The 18,138-nt window shown below is 31.6% G+C and overlaps 1 protein-coding gene across 1 annotated transcript; it reads left to right on the top strand.

The window, feature by feature from the left end:
• The first annotated feature begins 12,055 nt into the window (after positions 1-12,055).
• On the top strand, positions 12,056-14,817 carry LOC117909957 (putative wall-associated receptor kinase-like 16). Its single transcript, XM_034824002.1, has 3 exons — positions 12,056-12,886; positions 13,248-13,418; positions 13,507-14,817. The coding sequence occupies exons 1-3, from the start codon at positions 12,094-12,096 to the stop codon at positions 14,706-14,708; spliced, it is 2,166 nt and encodes a 721-aa protein (XP_034679893.1). The 5' UTR covers positions 12,056-12,093; the 3' UTR covers positions 14,709-14,817.
• Positions 14,818-18,138: the final 3,321 nt, after the last annotated feature.

The raw sequence follows: 18,138 nt of genomic DNA, 5'->3' as shown, positions 1-18,138 counted from the left end.
GGATAGTGGCCATGCAAACTGGAATCATGCATGTGGGCTGAAGAGATTTGGACGGAACTATTGATGGCGAATCTAGAGGCTCAACAATATCATCTTTTCCTTTTGCATCAGGTGCCAAAACATTAGCATCCGTAAATTCCCCACTAGAGGTTAGCTTCTCAATTGCACAAGACCTATTATTATTGATCTTAGCGTCAACAAGTGAAATTCTATCAAGGTTTAGCTTATTATCTTCGATGGATTCAAATTCTTCATGTCCAAGACTTTGTATGATCATTGAAACAATGGAAAACCTGATTTTAAAACATCACTTCATGTCAAGGTGATACCCTCCTTCTAACCAGATAGAGTCTCCTTAACACACCAATTTTCTAGCAAAAACGGGTTAAAGGTCAAGGGTTAAGACTAAACACTCTGGTTTTAAAACCTGATCTTACACTCCCATCTTTATAAATAACCCGATCTTTTTTTTTTTTTTTAAACTTGATGGGAACATTATATATATAAAGGATTCATATATATTGCATATATTAACTAGTAAATAAAATTGAAATATAATTCAAATGATTTTCATTTCTCTACTTTATTTTTTTACCCTTTAAGGGTAAGAAAAATACACAAAATAAAATAAATTCTAAATAAAATGAGAGTAGAATTTTAAAATAAAATTCTTACTTTCTTATTGCTGATGGTATAAATTTACAAGGTTGAAGATACAACTAATCGCTCACTTGCTACTTCACTCTTACTTTTCACACTCTTTCTTCCACACACTTTCTTCCTATCTCTATGGCTTATTTATATACAAACGACGGATGAATTTTAATTTGAGTAGTTGGAGAAGTTGATGGATGGCAGGATAAATATTTACAAAGTGTTCAGAGGTTTGGTTAACAATAAATACAAAATAGATACAAAGATGGTAAAGTATTTATGAGTTTTGACTTTTGTTTCTCTTTACCATCCATTTGGTTAAATCCTTCTTTTCTTTTTCTTTCTTTTCTATCCCATGTAGAATATAGGCCTGTACATCTTTATTCGTTCTGAACTTCTACTGCTGCATTAAATTTTTGTAGTTGGAGACACATTTACTGCTTCAATGTCATCATTGTTGACATCATCCTTCCATTGCATTTTGCATATTGAAATAACTTTCACCATCAGGGTTGTTGCAAAATAATGTGTCATCACTGAGGTAAGAAGATGGTTATGGTATTTCTATATTGAGTTCAGTTATAAAATCCTGTTCTTCAAAAGTAATAAAAGGTTTTGGAATAATGATCTGTTCTAAAGGTTTGTTTCTCCATATGGACTTAGTTTTTGTTTCACCAATGAGATGAAATAATTTGTTCCAGGTTGGTCTAAGATCATAAATTTGAAAAGCTCTAAAACGAGTAAAAAATTCTGAAAATTCATTTGAACGAGTCATTTCCCATTCTAGTTCTTGTTGAGGGATGAGTGGTTCTTTATTGTGTTTTGTATATACATGGTGATAAATTGGTACTACTAATCCATCGGTATGAAATAAAGGTGGAATGGTTTCAAAAGAAATGTCTATTTGTGTTTTAGTTTTAAAAAGATAAGTTAAAATATCCTTCAAATTTTCTGGGAAATTTTTAGGGATTTGAGATACATGAGTCATAAAAACATTTTTAAAATTCCCTGATCCATGAGTTGGGGTACTAAATCAAAGATTTCTTTATTTACAGTAGACATATTCGCATAAGCTAAATATATCATAAAGAAAAATTCAGGGTCATGGTATGCCATATACCCTGTTTTTATCCCGACATTTTAGGTTTTAAAATGTTTAGACAAAAGTTATTGATTTTTAAACACTTTATTATATTGGGTTTGTAGGAAGAAGGTTTCGACTAAAGAATAGTTATCAGCTCCAATTAGGTTTTTAATAACAAGTTTTTCATATTGTTCAGACAAAAGAGCTGATTTCTTAATTAAACTAAGCATTTTAACTTGACTATTTGAACTACTGATTTGACTGGTTGACACTGTATTGGCTTTCAAATCATTTATTAGGTTTTCCTAATTTTCTTGAATTTTGAGGTTTTGAAATTTTTGGGTTTCTAAAGCAGTCATTTGGTTTTGAAGGTTTTGTAAATGTTGGGCCAAAGCTGACACGGTTTTTCCATAAGCATATTCTAAATTTTGGTTTGGAAAGCTTTGTGGTTTTAGAGACCAAAAGTTATCTACAATAACCTTATATTCTTCAAAAAGGTTTTGATAAAATAAAGAGTTAAACCTCAAATTTGGATTCAACACTTCGTTCAAACATGGTTCCATATTGAAAGGTTCTAGCTTTAGTGGCTTTTCTTTAAGCCATGTTCCTGTAACATAAAATCAATCATTAGTATTATTAACATTATTAATTATTTGTCTACTTAACCAATATGCTAATATATTATCTTTTCATTTAATATGTTCAAATTTAGGTTTAAAACCAATTAAAGCATTTTGAAACTTCATCCATCTTTTGGTGGACAATTTAGAAGATTTTATTTTCAAAGAATTTTTTAATATTTTCACAGTCAGTTCTTAAAGTAAATTGTTCTTAGTTTAAAATTAATTGTAATTTTTCTATGACTAATATTATTACTTCTATTTCTAAATTTGTAGAACTAAGGTTCTTTTGATAATTATTAAAAGTTCCATTGCAATATCTACAAATTTTTTATTCTCCTATATTAGTGACTGCTAAAAGTATGCTTCCCCATCTTGTTTGGCTAGCATCAGTTTGAACTATTTTATATTCACTTTCTAAGCGTAAATGTAAGGTTGAGAGATGCTTTATAAGTTCTTTTATTTTCTGTACAAGTTTAATGTCTTCTTGGTTAAAATATCTCTGCCCGGTGTTTTTTGTTTTACTATAAAGGGGTCCAGCTAATTTACTAAGGTTTTTAATATATGGTCTAACATAGTTTAACAATCCTAAAAAACTTTGAAGGGTTTTTAAATCTTCGAGTTTATCTGGAAAATTATTTATTTTTTGTACTATATGATCTTGCAGTTTTATTTGTCCATCTTCTAATTCTAATCCTAAAAATTCTATTTGGGTTTTAAATAATTTCAGTTTCTTTTTACTAACTATTAATCCATGACTAATTAGTTTTTCAATAAATATTTAAATAAATACATATTGAAAATACAAGGACATGTAGCACTTAGACTATGGAATGAATTTTTAACCTCCGAATGTAAAAACTCTCCTTATATAGGTGCTAGAATAGAATTTGTAAATAAATTGGTTAGAAAGAGAATGTGTAAGTATAGGAGAAAGAAGCCAAATAAAGAAACAAGATATAAATCAACAACTTTGTAGAAAATTACATATAGGAGAAAACCTAGATATAGGATGTAGAGAATATAAGTTTAGAAAACTTAAGAGCTATAATAAATTTTTAAGAAGAAAGTTAAGAACATTTTATAAAAAATGACCATATCAAACAAGATATAAAAAACCTGGAAAGTTTTGGATAAAAATAAATAGAACCATAGAAAGAAAAAGACAATGTAAATGTTATTTGTGTGGTCAGGAAGGCCATATAAGACTTGAATGTCCTGAGCTTAAAAAATCATTAAGTAAACGAAGTAGAAAAACCCAAGTAAAAATAAACCTAATAAATGAGTATCAGGTAGATAGTGAAGAAGAAGAACTTATCAGTGAATTAAATTTTGAAAGTGAAAATTCAAGTGTATATAGTATAGATGATAGTGAAACTGAGAAAGAAGAAATTTGTATGATCATTGAAAAAGAGGAAAATCAACCTAAGAAAACCCCTTTAAATTTAGAAAACCTTGTACAACCTTTAGAAAGTAAAGTAAAACCTTATAATATGTGGAAAGACCTACAAATAATAATTAAAGGAAAAATCTTGAAGGAAGAGGAAGGTACTTGTTCAAACACTAAAGAAATAAAAGAACCAATAAGTCTTGTAAAAGAAATTAAAAAACCAATAAATCCTAAAAATACAGCAGTGCAAACAATAGAACAGGTGAATATGGTAAATAAAGTTAAATATATTATTTTTCCAACAATAATTAAGTTAAAAAACCATAGAATTAAAAGTAGATGCAATGTTAGATACTGGAGCCAGTAAAAACCTTTTATTTGAAACCTTAATGCCTCAGGAAGACCAACAAACATTAGTTCAACCGGTAGAGTTAGTTCAATATAATCAACAAAAACTAATACTAACCAAGTATATTTCAAATATACCAATAATAATTAATAACATAATCTTAGTATTACCCCAAACTTATCTTGTATCTACTATAAGTTTATATCATTTCATTTTAGGTTTAAAATTTGTACATTCTTGACAAGGAGGGATAACAATACAAAATAACCAATTTAGTTTTCATCCTAAAACTGCAACAATTGTTTATACAAACATGGAAAATGTATTAAATAAAAATCATAATATAACCTCTCATCAAATTAACAAAGTAGAAGAACAAAAGGATAGTATAATTAATGATTATTCTAAACAATTAAGAAATGAAGATAGATTAAAAAACCTTATATTAGAAGCAGAAAAAAAATATGAATTAGAGGAGAAGATCCACTAAAACATTGGAATAAAAATAAGACAACCTGTAAAATACCAATTAAAAACCCATATTTAACAATAAAAACGGTATATATAGCATGTAACCTAATAGATACAAAAGAGTTTAAAATTCAAATAGAAGAACTATTGCAGAATAAACTCATAAAACCAAGTTTCAGTCCCCATAGATCCTTAGCCTTTTTAGTTAGAAACCATAATGAAGAAAAACGAGGAAAAACTAGGATGGTCATTAATTATAAAAAATTGAATGATAATACATATGATGATGCATATAAAATTCCAAATAATTAATTCTATTCAATGATGTAAATACTTTTCTCAGCTAGATTATAAAAGTGGATTTTGGCAAATTAGATTAGAAGAAGATAGTAAACCATGGACAATGTTTTCATGTCCATGTGGATTATATGAATGGAATGTAATGCCATTTGGACTAAAAAATGCTCCTCAGATATTCCAACGAATGATGGATAATATTTTTGGTAAATATTTTTTTTGTTCTTGTATATATTGATGATATTCTTGTTTTTTCTTATACTCTTCAAGAACATATAAATCATTTGGAACTTATTTTTAAAAAGCTAATTAGTCATGGATTAATAGTAACTAAAAAGAAACTGAAATTATTTAAAAACCAAATAGAATTCTTAGGATTAGAATTAGAAGATGGACAAATAAAACTGCAAGATCATATAGTACAAAAAATAAATAATTTTTCAGATAAACTCGAAGATTTAAAAACCCTTCAAAGTTTTTTAGGATTATTAAACTATGCTAGACCATATATTAAAAACCTTAGTAGATTAGCTAGACCCCTTTATAGTAAAACAAAAAAACACAGGGTAGAGATATTATAACTCATCAAATTTCATTTGGCTTTTATTATTATTTTTTTATTTTTGTAGTGAACCCTTATTTACAAAAACTTGTACCTCGAGAAAATTGATTGATCAAACAATATAGAAACCTTTTAAGATTCATTGACTGGAATATAGAAGCTAAGTCAACTACTTAAATTATAACTATTCAAATTGACTTGGAGAAACCAAATGAAATTCTTCTCTTTTGAAACTTACTTGATTTAATTTTACTTTACAAGAGTATAGTTAAGAGCTGGTTCAAGACCTTCATGCGAGAGAACTATTAAATGTTGTTTAGCTTGATGGGAGTTCAGAAATTAAGAGAAATATTGAGAACATAAATAAAAGGGTCCCTACATTTAGCTAATAAGGAAGGGTAGAAAGATATAATTTTTTGGTTTGGCTTGTTAGATCTCAATTGGACGCTGAATATGTTTAAAATATCTTTTCTATATCACTTATTTGAGTGAGACAATTATGTGTTTGGGAATGAATGTTAAATTTAGAAACTTTTGACAAAGTTACTAATGGAGATCTGAGGAGAGTTCTTAAATGTCAACATTTTAGGAAAATTGTTGAAACATTGGAATTGTTTTCTTGCACTTTGGTAAGAGGTTAATGCATTGGTGGAGTCTAAATGTTCATTCAGAAGAATGATTAGTCTTTAGGTATTTTGAATAAGTTCCTTCTTTTTTTAGTGTATTTGGGCTATGGCAAAATAGAAGAAAATGATGTCAATGATAGAAAAGCACCCTTTACTATAACTCAATTGAATAAGCATTGAAAGCAATCAATGGAGAGGGCTTACCTATCAAGCTTCATGATAATTGATTGAGCACCTCTTGTCTTGTTCAGTTTTTGTGGGATGCAGTTTGGTTGCTTTCTAGGGTGTAGTATTAGGTTTTGTGGCATTATGAGGCTTGTTTCAATGTGAACCTATGTAATGTCATGTGTTAAGATACTTAGACTTGGTTCAAAGGATTCCTATTCTAAGAATAATATCCCAAGGAAATCTTTAGTATGTAATTGTACACATACTTATAGCTCCTAAAAAGTTTCCTTTTTTTCCTTATTTCTACTAAAGGATTTTGGATGTAGGAAGCTCAACTATTACAAGTTGTCTTGATAGTTTATAGGCTAAATATCTTGGTTAGCAGTATGATTTATCAAACATTTTTAGAAATTATGCATCCATGCTTATGTTTAATATATATTTTTATCTGAATGTTAATTAGAGCCCATTTCAAATGACAATGGCCATAAAAATTGTATGTATATTTTTGATACGGTATACCAAATGTTATTTCAATGGGTTTTTGAGTTGGATTATTTTGAGATGCATCTATACTTGGGCTTATCATTGCAAATAAGGCTTTGAAATGTACCATGGTATAACTCAAAATATTGAATCTACTAGAGTGCAAGATGTTCTCAAGTGTATCAATTCATTTCCTTTGATGTCTAGGTACTAATTTTCTGATGTTAAGGGGATGATGTTAGTGTATGTATCTTCTTATATATGCATATTATATACCTTTTAGGCTTGGCCATCATTGACACACTCCTTAATCACACTTTATATCATGACTTGTACGTAGATTATATAATGGTCATAATATTTATGAAATTGACTTCACATCGTCTTCTTCTTCTTCTAATTATCATTAGATTTTAGGGGTTTATAAATAGGCAATTTCCAGGAACTCATAATAATTTCAAAGACCTCACTGTGAAAAATTTGCTCTTGTCTCTTCCAAATCTTTACTAAAGCATAGTTTTGGAAAGCAAACTTGATAGCCTTGGAGCACTACTAGGTTCAAGTTTTACTCTAGACAGATTGTAAATGTTTAGTTTGTTAGTTTTGATATAGCACCATACCCTTTTAGAATTGTTTAGCCATGTTTGGTTCTCACTTTTATTTTCTCTTCAAAAATTTTCATTTGAATTAACTTTATGAAGCTATTTAGCAAATACTAGAATTGAATTTTTTTTTTTTCCTTTTTGATTGAATGATACTTTTGTTCAAGACATTTGTGCTTCTTTATGCCTTCCATTTTGAATTCAAGTGCCTTTTGCAGGATATAAACTGTCTCTTTTTTTCTTGTGAAGTTTGATGAAGCAATAGATTGATTGTAATGTGTTGGTCTAAAGATTTGAACCATGAACACTATTAACTCTTTCCATGTGAGCTTGCAGTAGATATTTCTTAATAACACAGATTTTGCAGTAGATATTTCTTGCAGTAGGAATCTCTTACTGAAACAATTGAAATAAGCTTCTTTCAGATCTGAAAGCATGCATTATTATCATATGCTATGTTATTCTAAGAGGGACTTGTATGTGGGGTCATCTTAAAGTTTTCATGTATATCATTGATGTTAATAATTTATTGTATCAAAATAATTTTAATTAAAATTATATTTTATAAAATATTATAACTTTATTAATTGTTTTGATATTTTAGTTATTTTTTAATAAATTCATCCTTTTACTATTCTTAAAATAAAAACATTAAAAATCAAACAATATTAATATTAAAAGGATAAATATAAAAAAAAAAAAGTAAAAGTGAAGTGATAGACAATTTTTCAAAATATAATGAATGTGATAAATATGAAAAGTAATAAAAAAAAATGAAAGGATTATATACAATACAAAGATAATATAAATTTAAAATAAAAAATAAAAAATGGAAAATTTTCATTAAAATAATCTCCGATTTTTTAACCGATTAATCGCCATTTTTCACCAATGCATCCGATTTTTTCAACAAATTCACGTCCTTTATTATATTCTTTTGAATTTCCTGATTTTTCGCTGATATTTGAAAATATCCTAGATAGTGTCTGTTTCAATTGAATGATAGTGTCTTCACACAAGACTTCAGTCTTCTTGATTTGCATTTACATGGCTAACCTTTCCTAAACCGGAAAAAGTTAATGGAAGAAAAATAATGTAAAAAATAAAAAAAAAAAAAATTTCATATTTAGTTTTAAAAAAAAAATAGGGAAAAAATATAATTAAAATTAAATAAAAATTTACATATTTTTAAATTATTTTAATTTTTATATAAAAAAAGAAAAATAAGTAAAATGAATTTGAAGTAACATATAAAATAATTTATTGAATTTAAATATATTTTATTATTAATTTTTTCCTCACATTCTTTCTCATATTTTCCCGGCAAAAAAAAAAATCAATAAAATCAAAATTAGGCTTTAAAAATTAGAGGACTACCTATCCATAAAGGTAGTTTCCATTAATCAAGAACCAACTTTCAATTAAATTTCCTTAGTTTCAAAAAAATATTTAAAATAGTAATAACATAATCTTTGCAATCATGATGGCTACTGTTGGTGCAGCGTGAGCCTTCTGTTCGGGTTCGAGTTCTCCTCGTCGTTGATGTATAGCGAGAATTTTTCGTCATTGCAAATTGACTCCAAAGAAATTTCAATTCATGAAATCATGAACGACCGTTATCAGTAACGATCTCTTGAGCTGGTTGTGTGGTGGATATTTCTCTCAAGAACAACAATCTGATTGTGAACACTCTGACCACGGGGACCATGTTCTGAGCCATTTTGTATCATCCAATGCCTTGTGGCGTATTCATTACTCAAAAACCAGCCACTTGGTAATAACTTGGCGTGCTTAACTCGCTATAGAACGAAGCTCCAAACATACAGAAAGAAATACCTTGGGGTGTGAAGAGGAACTAGGAAAGGGAAGCCATAGCCTTGCATTAAACTCTTTTGGCAGTTCGTAGTTATAGGTAAAGTGGGACAGGCCATGCCCCTTGTTCACTAATGATATAAAATTATATAATTGATAAATTTAAGATATTTGATTTTGTTGTATTTTAAAGATATTAATTTATTTTTATTTTGAAAAGTTTATCTTTATTAAAATAATAGTTTACTTTTAAGTTTCATATATAGATTTTTTTATTATTTTAAAGCACATGTTTATAATTTTATATAAAAAAGACTATTATTTGTACACTCACAACATATATGCTTTGAAGATATATTTTGAAATTAGTTAATGAAATTAATTAAAAAAAGTCTATTACAAAATGTAATTTTTAGTAGTTTTATCAAAGTCACAAAAAATTACTCACTAAACCACTAAACATTTATATAGTGGAAGAAAAAAAAAACCCTTCTCTCTAATTGTTAGCTGGTACTACATGTAATATAATTTAAATTAATAAATTATATAATTTTATATCTTAAAAATATAATAAATTAAATATTTTAAATTAATAAATTATATTATTTTTGTGATATAGCTTCTATGTGATAATAAAGAGACTAGTTTCAATATAAGTTTGGTAAAAGGGTTAAACATTATATATTTTTTTTTTTGATACAACAGTTGTTTTGCCCCAAAACTCTAATATTGCTTCAATGAAACGGTGGAGTCTCATAACAAGACTTGGTCTTAATAGCTACTCGCCTATTATTCTTTCGCGTATACCATACTCCACGTTCATTAATAGGAATCCAATTGACCTAGTAAACATTTTAGAGTATATATCCCTATAAAATGCATATATAACATGGTTAACTAATTGTTACGGTGAATTCACAATATTCCAACAAACATTAGAATTTTTCTACCTTTCTTTGTGCAAAATTAATTAGGCAATAACAACTAGCAGTAATCAATAAATAAACTTATGTAACATAAAAATAAATTAGACACCAAAATTTTTATGTCGAAAACGCCCCAATGCGAAGAGAAAAACCACGAGACCTAGTTCAGTTCAAACTTCCACTATCAACAATAATGGGTTACATCGGTCTTTTCTAAAATAATTTCTAGAGGTTGTCAAATACATTAAGAGCACATATAGCCTTGGATGATACAATCTCTCTCGGCAAAAAAACAAAGAAAATTGGAGAAAGTATACAAAAAAAAAAAACTTTGTTACTGTTCACGGGCAATAACACTAGTTCATGAGCTCAAAATCTAATCTCCACCGTTCATATTGTAACTACTCGAGTTTCAAACCCCTCCTCCAAATTTTAACTCGATCGGACCACAGATGAAGCAACATCGACTTGTTGATGAAATCTGGGCAGATGCGTTTTTCCTCTCTCTCCTCTTCTCTCTGTTTTTTTCTTTTCTCGATATATATATATTTTTTATTAATGTAACTAACTTGGTCCCCAAGCATATGGGGCCCACTCCCTCATATACGAGGGAGCCCAACAAATCTCCCGCTCTCGACTATGTGAGGGGCTCTATCAAACCCACTTGCTTTCTACAAAATTGTAGCTTTTCTGTAGGTATTAGTTTTGTCATCATGTCTGATCCATTTTCATCAGTATGGATTTTTTCAAGACAAAACAATTTCATCTCTAGTGCATCACGAATCCAATGATATCTCAGTATGGAAATAGCCTATAATTATTATGGTTGACGTCAACTTATGCATGGGCAACAAAGGCTACAGATACCGTGGGACATGTCATGCTCAGTTCATTAATAATCAATCAAATGATAATGTCTTCACACAAGACTCAGTCTCCTTGATTTGCATGTACATGACTAACCTTTCCTAGAGATTAAAAGAAATCAATAAAATCAAAATTAGGCTTTAAAAATTAGAGGTGGTCTAACTATTTGTTATCATCATTGTTTCATGTAAGATAAATATAATTCCTGAAGAGATATAGAGTCAGTTTGGTAGTGCTTTTAAAAAGTATTTGTAGTCTAAAAAGGATTTTTGAAGAAAAATCAAACGTTTGACAAAATTTAGGAAGTAGTTTTAAAAAGTTGAAAATTCTCTGAAAGCACTTTGAATAATATTGCAAAACAAGCCTATATTAATGGAAAGAATGAAGTTTCGTATTAGAATCCATAGGAAATCCAGAGATACCAAGAATTGCAGGAAACAAAGAACATTAAATGTCAAGTAATATGTGAAGTGCCAATAAGATTTTTCACTGAACACACAAATTACCTCCAGAGAAATTTCAATTCATGAAATCATGAACGGCAGTTGTCAGTAACTGTCTCTAGAGCTGGTTATGTAGTGGATATTTCTCTCAAGAAAAGTAAGCTGATTGTGACGATCGACACTGATTCTGGTGACTTTGTTCTGAGCCATTTTGTATCATCCAATGCCTTGTGGCATATTCATTACCCAAAACCCAGCCACTTGGAAATAAATTGGCGTGCTTGACTCGCTATAGAACGATTGTTCCTTCACACCTCCATCCACGAAGCTCCAAACACATGGAAAGAAATACCTTGGGGTGTGAAGAGGAACTAGGAAAGGCAAGCCATAGCCTTCCATTGAACTATTTTGGCAGTTCGTAGTTATAGGTACAGTGGGACAGGCCATGTCCCCTGTTCACTAATGACATCTGCTTCCATGAAATGGTGAAGTCTCAGAACAAGACTGGGTCTTAATAGCTACTTGCTATTATTCCGTATACCATACTCCACGTTCATTAAGAGGAATCCAGTTGACCCATTAAACGCTTTAGAATATATATCCCTATAAAATGCATATATAACATGGTTAACTAAGGTAGGATATTCACGAGTGAGTTGCAGTAGAACACTTAAATCCCACCACCCAAATGGACTATTTTTGGAGGGTTTTGAAATTGAGCCTTACTGTTGGGTTGATGTTTGTTGCAGCAACTGCTCAAGAAGCCAAGCCTCGCTGCCAAGAGAGCTGTGGCAACATCAGCATCCCATACCCTTTTGGTACTAGTCCTGGTTGCTACATTGCTGAAGAGTTTCTCATCACCTGCAACGCTACCAATTACAGTCCTCCACAAGCATTCTTAACCACAAGTAATATCCAGGTGCTAGAAATATCGTTCCAGGGGCAGCTCCGAATCTCGGGTTCGGCCGGCTATGATTGCTACAACCCCAATGATTACTTTAATAGCTGGCTTAGACTCTCTAAATTCACCATTTCCACTACTCAAAACAAGTTCACCGCTGTTGGCTGCGACACCTATGCCGTGGTTGAGGGTTCTCGTGGGAGAAATTACACCACTGGCTGCCTCTCACTGTGCGATAGCATCGACGATGTCATCAATGGGTCTTGCTCCGGAATCGGTTGCTGTCAGACCTCCATTCCCAGGGGGGTAAGGGCTTACAACATCACACTTAGAAGCTATGACAGACACAAACAGGTTCTAGACTTCAATCCTTGCAGTTACGCCTTTGTGGCTGAGGATGGTGTCTTCAACTTCTCATCCCTTGACCTTCTTGGCCTGAGGGGTAGAAATCAGTTTCCTCTGGTGCTTGATTGGGCTATCGGAAACAAAACTTGCCATGAAGCAGAAATGGACGCAGCAAACTATGCGTGCAAGGAGAACACACAATGTCATGACTCCACCAGTGGCCCAGGCTATGGCTGCAGTTGCTCTGACGGCTACCGAGGCAATCCCTACCTCGGCTGCCAAGGTAACAAATTTTAAACCCTTTCTTTTTTCTTTTTACTTGGTCTGATTCTTATAAAATTTGAAAGCAAACTTCGGACTAAGAAAATAAATTTTTCTCACACATGCTTCCAAAGATTCATGTCATTTTTATTTTTTTTTAAAGAAATTAATTTGCAGTACCGAAAAGATTTTATATTAAATTTTTTTACCAAGATCACTTCTAGAAACCAAAAACTTGGGAAGTTAGAACTGAATCAAAATCCTGCAATTCCTACTATTTATAAGAGAGTTTTAAGATCGTTGAATATTGTCCTCGTATCTATCTGTTGACTTCAACTTTAATAATGATAAGAGTATTTATCTTTTTCATTTTGTATTTTCAGATGTAGATGAGTGTTTGACATTAAGCCCTTGTAATGGAACATGCCTGAATCTACCTGGTACTTTTAATTGCTCTTGTCCAAAGGGGTATGAAGGCGATGGAAGAAAAAATGGAACTGGCTGTACTCTCGTTGCTAGTCAATCCCAGAGGTTTCCCTTGATTATCATACTAGGTAAGCATAATCTTAAGCTCTTTCTATTTTCTTTTCAGAAGATTGTAGTAAGATTAGCATTTCAACTAAAAGTTTTTTGGTACTATAGGTACCAGTATAACTCTTTTAGTTATACTATTGACCAGTTCTTGGATATATCTGGGACTAAGGGAAAGAAAGCTGATCAAACGCAAAGAAGAATTCTTCCAGCAAAATGGTGGGATTATGCTGCAACAACTTCTTTCCAAATATGATGGATGCACAGAAACGACTAAAATATTCACTGCCAAAGACCTTCAGAAAGCAACAGACGACTATCATGAAAGCAGAATCTTAGGCCAAGGAGGACAAGGAACAGTTTATAAAGGAATTTTACCCGACAATAGAGTTGTTGCCGTTAAGAAGTCTAAGGTGATGGATCAGAGCCAAGTTGAACAATTCGTTAATGAAGTCCATATTCTCTCCCAAATCAACCATAGAAATGTGGTAAAATTATTGGGATGCTGTTTAGAAACTGAAGTTCCTTTACTAGTCTATGAATTTGTGACCAATGGCACCCTCTCTAGCCATATACATGACACTAAGTGCACATCTTCTCTTTCATGGGAAACTTGTTTGCGGATTGCATCTGAAACCGCGGGGGCCCTTTCATATTTGCACTCTTCTGCTTCAACTCCAATTATTCATAGGGATGTTAAATCTACTAATGTTCTCTTAGATGATAATTTCACGGCCAAAGTATCTGATTTTGGAGCATCGAGGCTAGTCCCTCTAGATCAAACCCAAGTAGCCACGTTGGTGCAAGGGACATTTGGATACCTAGACCCCGAGTATTTTCATTCAGGCCAATTGACTGACAAAAGTGACGTTTACAGTTTTGGGGTTCTTTTGGCGGAGTTGCTGACTGGAAAAAAGGTAATTTGCTTTGATAGGCCTGAGAAAGAGAGACATTTAGTAAGGTTATTTCATTCTGCAGTGAAAGAGGATCGTTTACTGGAAGTTCTTGACAATAAAGTTCTGAATGAGGAACATGTTCAATATTTTATGGAGGTTGCAATGTTAGCAAAAAGGTGTTTAGAAGTGAAGGGACAAGAAAGGCCTACTATGAAGGAAGTTGCAATGGAATTAGAGAGAGTACTAAAACTGATAGAGAAACACCCATGGGTACAAGGTCATGATTGGAATTTAGAAGAGACTGAGGCCCTAATGAATGAATCTTTAAAGGCTGCGTATGGTTGTGACAGTAGCAACACAACAGGGTATGATAGTTTGAAGAGTGAAGTTAAATTGAATATTGATAGTGGTCGTTAAGTATGTATTTTTACTTTTATTTTTGTCTTTATTTTGAATAAGGATGTATGATCTTTATTACAAGTTGGTCATAAGTTCTTATTGTTTGTCATGTTTATGTGATGGTATACTATATATGGTTTAATATTTTATATGTAGACAATTTAAAATAATTATTACAATTGAATCAACATTTCACCTCAAGTGGAACAATTTGCCAATTTTCCCTGGTACATTATACATCTTAAACATGTCATATCAATGAAACAACTTATTACAAGATTACTTCTTAATTTAAACTTAATATTTTGGACATATACAAAAAATTAATTTTTGTCCATTAATCTTGTAATTAATAACCTGACTATAAACTTTAGGTACCTTTTTAATATTAAAGTATGACTAGAATTAGTGTTATCTTCTAAGCTTATTAAAGTGTGCTTAGTTTGGGCTTTGAAAATTTTTAGGATTAATAAGTGTTTTTTTTTTTTTTTTAAACTAATAAGAGTAATGGATACTCCCAAATTCGTATATGAAAGTGAGGTATTCCCAAGTATAAGGAATCAATTGTAGTTTTAATATTTTAGTAAATTAAAACTACAATTGGCTCATGACCATGCAGACAGAGGAGCCCCTCCAAACTGAGTATCCAGATATGCACTTTTTGTCATCTCAACCTAAGCAAACCAATCCTATTGAGGAGACCTTCTATACTGAGCTTGCTTTCATTAAGGTTACTGGTTTCGGTTGTTGAGTTCACTACTCCTCATAAGACACCTAGAACAGAGTATCCACCATGGATGGATCTTTCAGTGTAGATTAGCTCTCTTGGGACTAGGATTGAGGTGTTAGCTATAGTCAGTGATAGTCTCGATTTGATTAAAGATTGCATGGATCAGTATCAAACTGACTTTACTACTCAATATGAGAGTCTTGCCACCAAACTTGACTAGTACTAGGCCACAAGTACTATACAACACAAGGAGATGATGACATATCTTTGCTCAGTGTTTCCACCTCTTCCTCCCTAGCCTTGAGACTTACCGGTTTTCCCCCTTCTTTTGGTGTTGCCAAAGGCGGAGACATACTAATATAGGCATATTTAGGAGCTAGGAAACATTTATTTTTGGATATGTTGATGCATAGGTTTCATTTTGTTGATACATCTTACACTTATGTTGGGTATGCTTTACCTATGTCTTTTGAATATGTTTTCATTGCTCATTCTAGGCATATTGATCATATGCTTATCCTGATTATTTTGGTATCTTGGATATGTTAATTACTCTTTTATGAATATTATGATCTATTTATAGATGTTCATGCCCTTAGTCATATTGATATTTTGATTGATAATGTTGATTACCTTGTTTTGAGTATATATTTCATCCATCCATACTTGTTGAGTTTTATTCACTTGACTTCCTTTATGCATAGTTTGAGTGGGAGTCCTTATTTATTTAATTTTTTTCTTTTTCCTAGATAACCTAGTTTTGTCATCATAAAAAAAGGACAGATTGTTAACCCAAAAGTTCTTCTAATTATGTTTTAATGATTATAAAACAAGGTTACATACATTAATAATTTTAAATCAAGTGAAGCTTTCAAGTTTCAATGATAATTTCCAAAGAAAGCTTAAGCACCCCTATGACAAATTCAAATGACATGAAGAAATGGATCACTTGAAGACTTAAGGTGTCTAGGAAACATTGTAAGATGGGTTCCATTGGCACACTTAGGTCTAAATAATTTTATACACATCAAAACTATTTTTCATTCATCTTTACCTAAGCTTAAAAATGACATTTTATCATTAAAGTGAGTGAATATGTGTTTTATCAGTGGTTTTAAAAACCAGACCGGACCAACCGATCATGGTTCCAGTCTGATCCGATCATTTAGGTCGAAAAGTGTTCAAATTGGAATTAGGCCAGTTAAATTGGTGGTTCGATCGATGAATCGGATAAACTGGACGGTTCCTCCCAAACCGTCCGGTTCAAATTTTTTTTTCCCACTATCGTTGTCTCCCACTGCTGGAAAAGCCCCCCCTTCTCGCTGTCTCCCGCCAGTAGGACCCCACCCTTCTTCTTGTAAAGCCACCCTCCCATCCCCCACACTAGAAGAAGAAATGAGAATCCAGAGTAGTGGTCGGGTACGGTGACTTACAGAGAAGATTGATGATGAGGGGTCCATCGGAGAGATGACTAGTTGATCTACAAAAAAAGGTATGGCCATTGGGGAAGTTGATTGGGAAGTTAAGCCCGACGATGAGTCTGCAATGTTAGAGTTGGAATCACCAAAAGAGAAGATAATGGGAGTGTGGTGGCACTGAGAGAGGACAGGGTTTGGGAGAGAAATGAGAAGCCATTGAAGAAGAAATGGGGAGGAGGAAGAAGACGAGAGAGTAGTGGAGAGTGAGAAGCCATTGCTTTTAAGAGGATTTGCCCTTTCCTCTTTTACCCTAGAACGCGTTTGGCAATATGCATTTACTAAAAATAAAATAAAAATAAAATTGTAGTTTGTTAGAATAAATTTAAGAATTTCTAAATATTCTTTTTTTTTTTTTACAAATAAATAATTAAAAAAAATTCCATGTTTTTGCCATTTTTTTCTTTTTAAATAGGCATGTGAGTTTTTTTTCCATGATTAAAGAAGAATCATGACTATTGAGAATAATTTAATGATTTTCAAATAAAATTTTAATTTTTAAATAATATATAAATTATTATTTTTATTTTTATAATTATTTTAAAATTTAATAATTTATAAATTATATATTTATGACGTCACCGGTTCGATCGTGGTTCGACTGCGGTTCAACCGTGGTTCGACTGCGGTTCAACTGTGGTTCGACTGCAGTTCAACCATGGTTCGATTGTGTTCGATTACGGTTCGACCACTGGTCTGACCAATGAATCGTGAACTGATAACTTTTCTGATTCAATGACCGGTTCAGTTCTGAAAACATTGGTTTTATCTTAAAACCTTAGATCTAATTCTTTTAAAAATGCCTTATATAAAGGTTTTAAGAAGGGTTATACAAGTTATTAGAAGGTTCAAACCTGAAATCGGGAGCATTTTTCCACTTTTAAGTGCAACCAATCAAGGGTGCCCTAAGTTTGTTAGAGCCAACTCAATAGATTGGGCTTGCCTGATCCTCGAGTGTACATTCTTATTATTTCTTTTCTAGTGGTTAGTTGAGGTTTCAGCTCACTTGATCAAGGTTCAGTTAATGAAGACCAATGGAGGGTTAATCAAACTTCAAAAGTACTAATAGTCACTTGCAGAACATTAAATACATCAACAACTGGTCAATTAGTCGAACTCAAGCTTAATTGATCGAGGTCTTTTTATGTTGTTTTAGGTGTCTAAGATTGTTTTCTATAAATTGAAGAGTTTCATTGCATTTATTAATAAGAGAACACTTGCATTGGTTAGATAAACATCTACA

This window comes from Vitis riparia, unplaced genomic scaffold (assembly GCF_004353265.1).
Source record: "Vitis riparia cultivar Riparia Gloire de Montpellier isolate 1030 unplaced genomic scaffold, EGFV_Vit.rip_1.0 scaffold504_pilon_pilon, whole genome shotgun sequence".
In the NCBI taxonomy this organism is placed as follows: domain Eukaryota; kingdom Viridiplantae; phylum Streptophyta; class Magnoliopsida; order Vitales; family Vitaceae; genus Vitis; species Vitis riparia.
The sequence above is the reverse complement of the archived record's forward strand: the minus strand, read 5'-3'. Positions and strand labels throughout refer to the sequence as shown.

Excerpts from the sequence above, each read along its gene's own strand:
- LOC117909957 (XM_034824002.1), top strand. The coding sequence starts at position 12,094 with ATGTTTGTTGCAGCAACTGCTCAAGAAGCCAAGCCTCGCTGCCAAGAG. Across the intron at positions 12,887-13,247 it reads TCCCTACCTCGGCTGCCAAG|ATGTAGATGAGTGTTTGACA; the intron begins GTAACAAATTTT and ends TTGTATTTTCAG. Across the intron at positions 13,419-13,506 it reads TCCCTTGATTATCATACTAG|GTACCAGTATAACTCTTTTA; the intron begins GTAAGCATAATC and ends TTGGTACTATAG.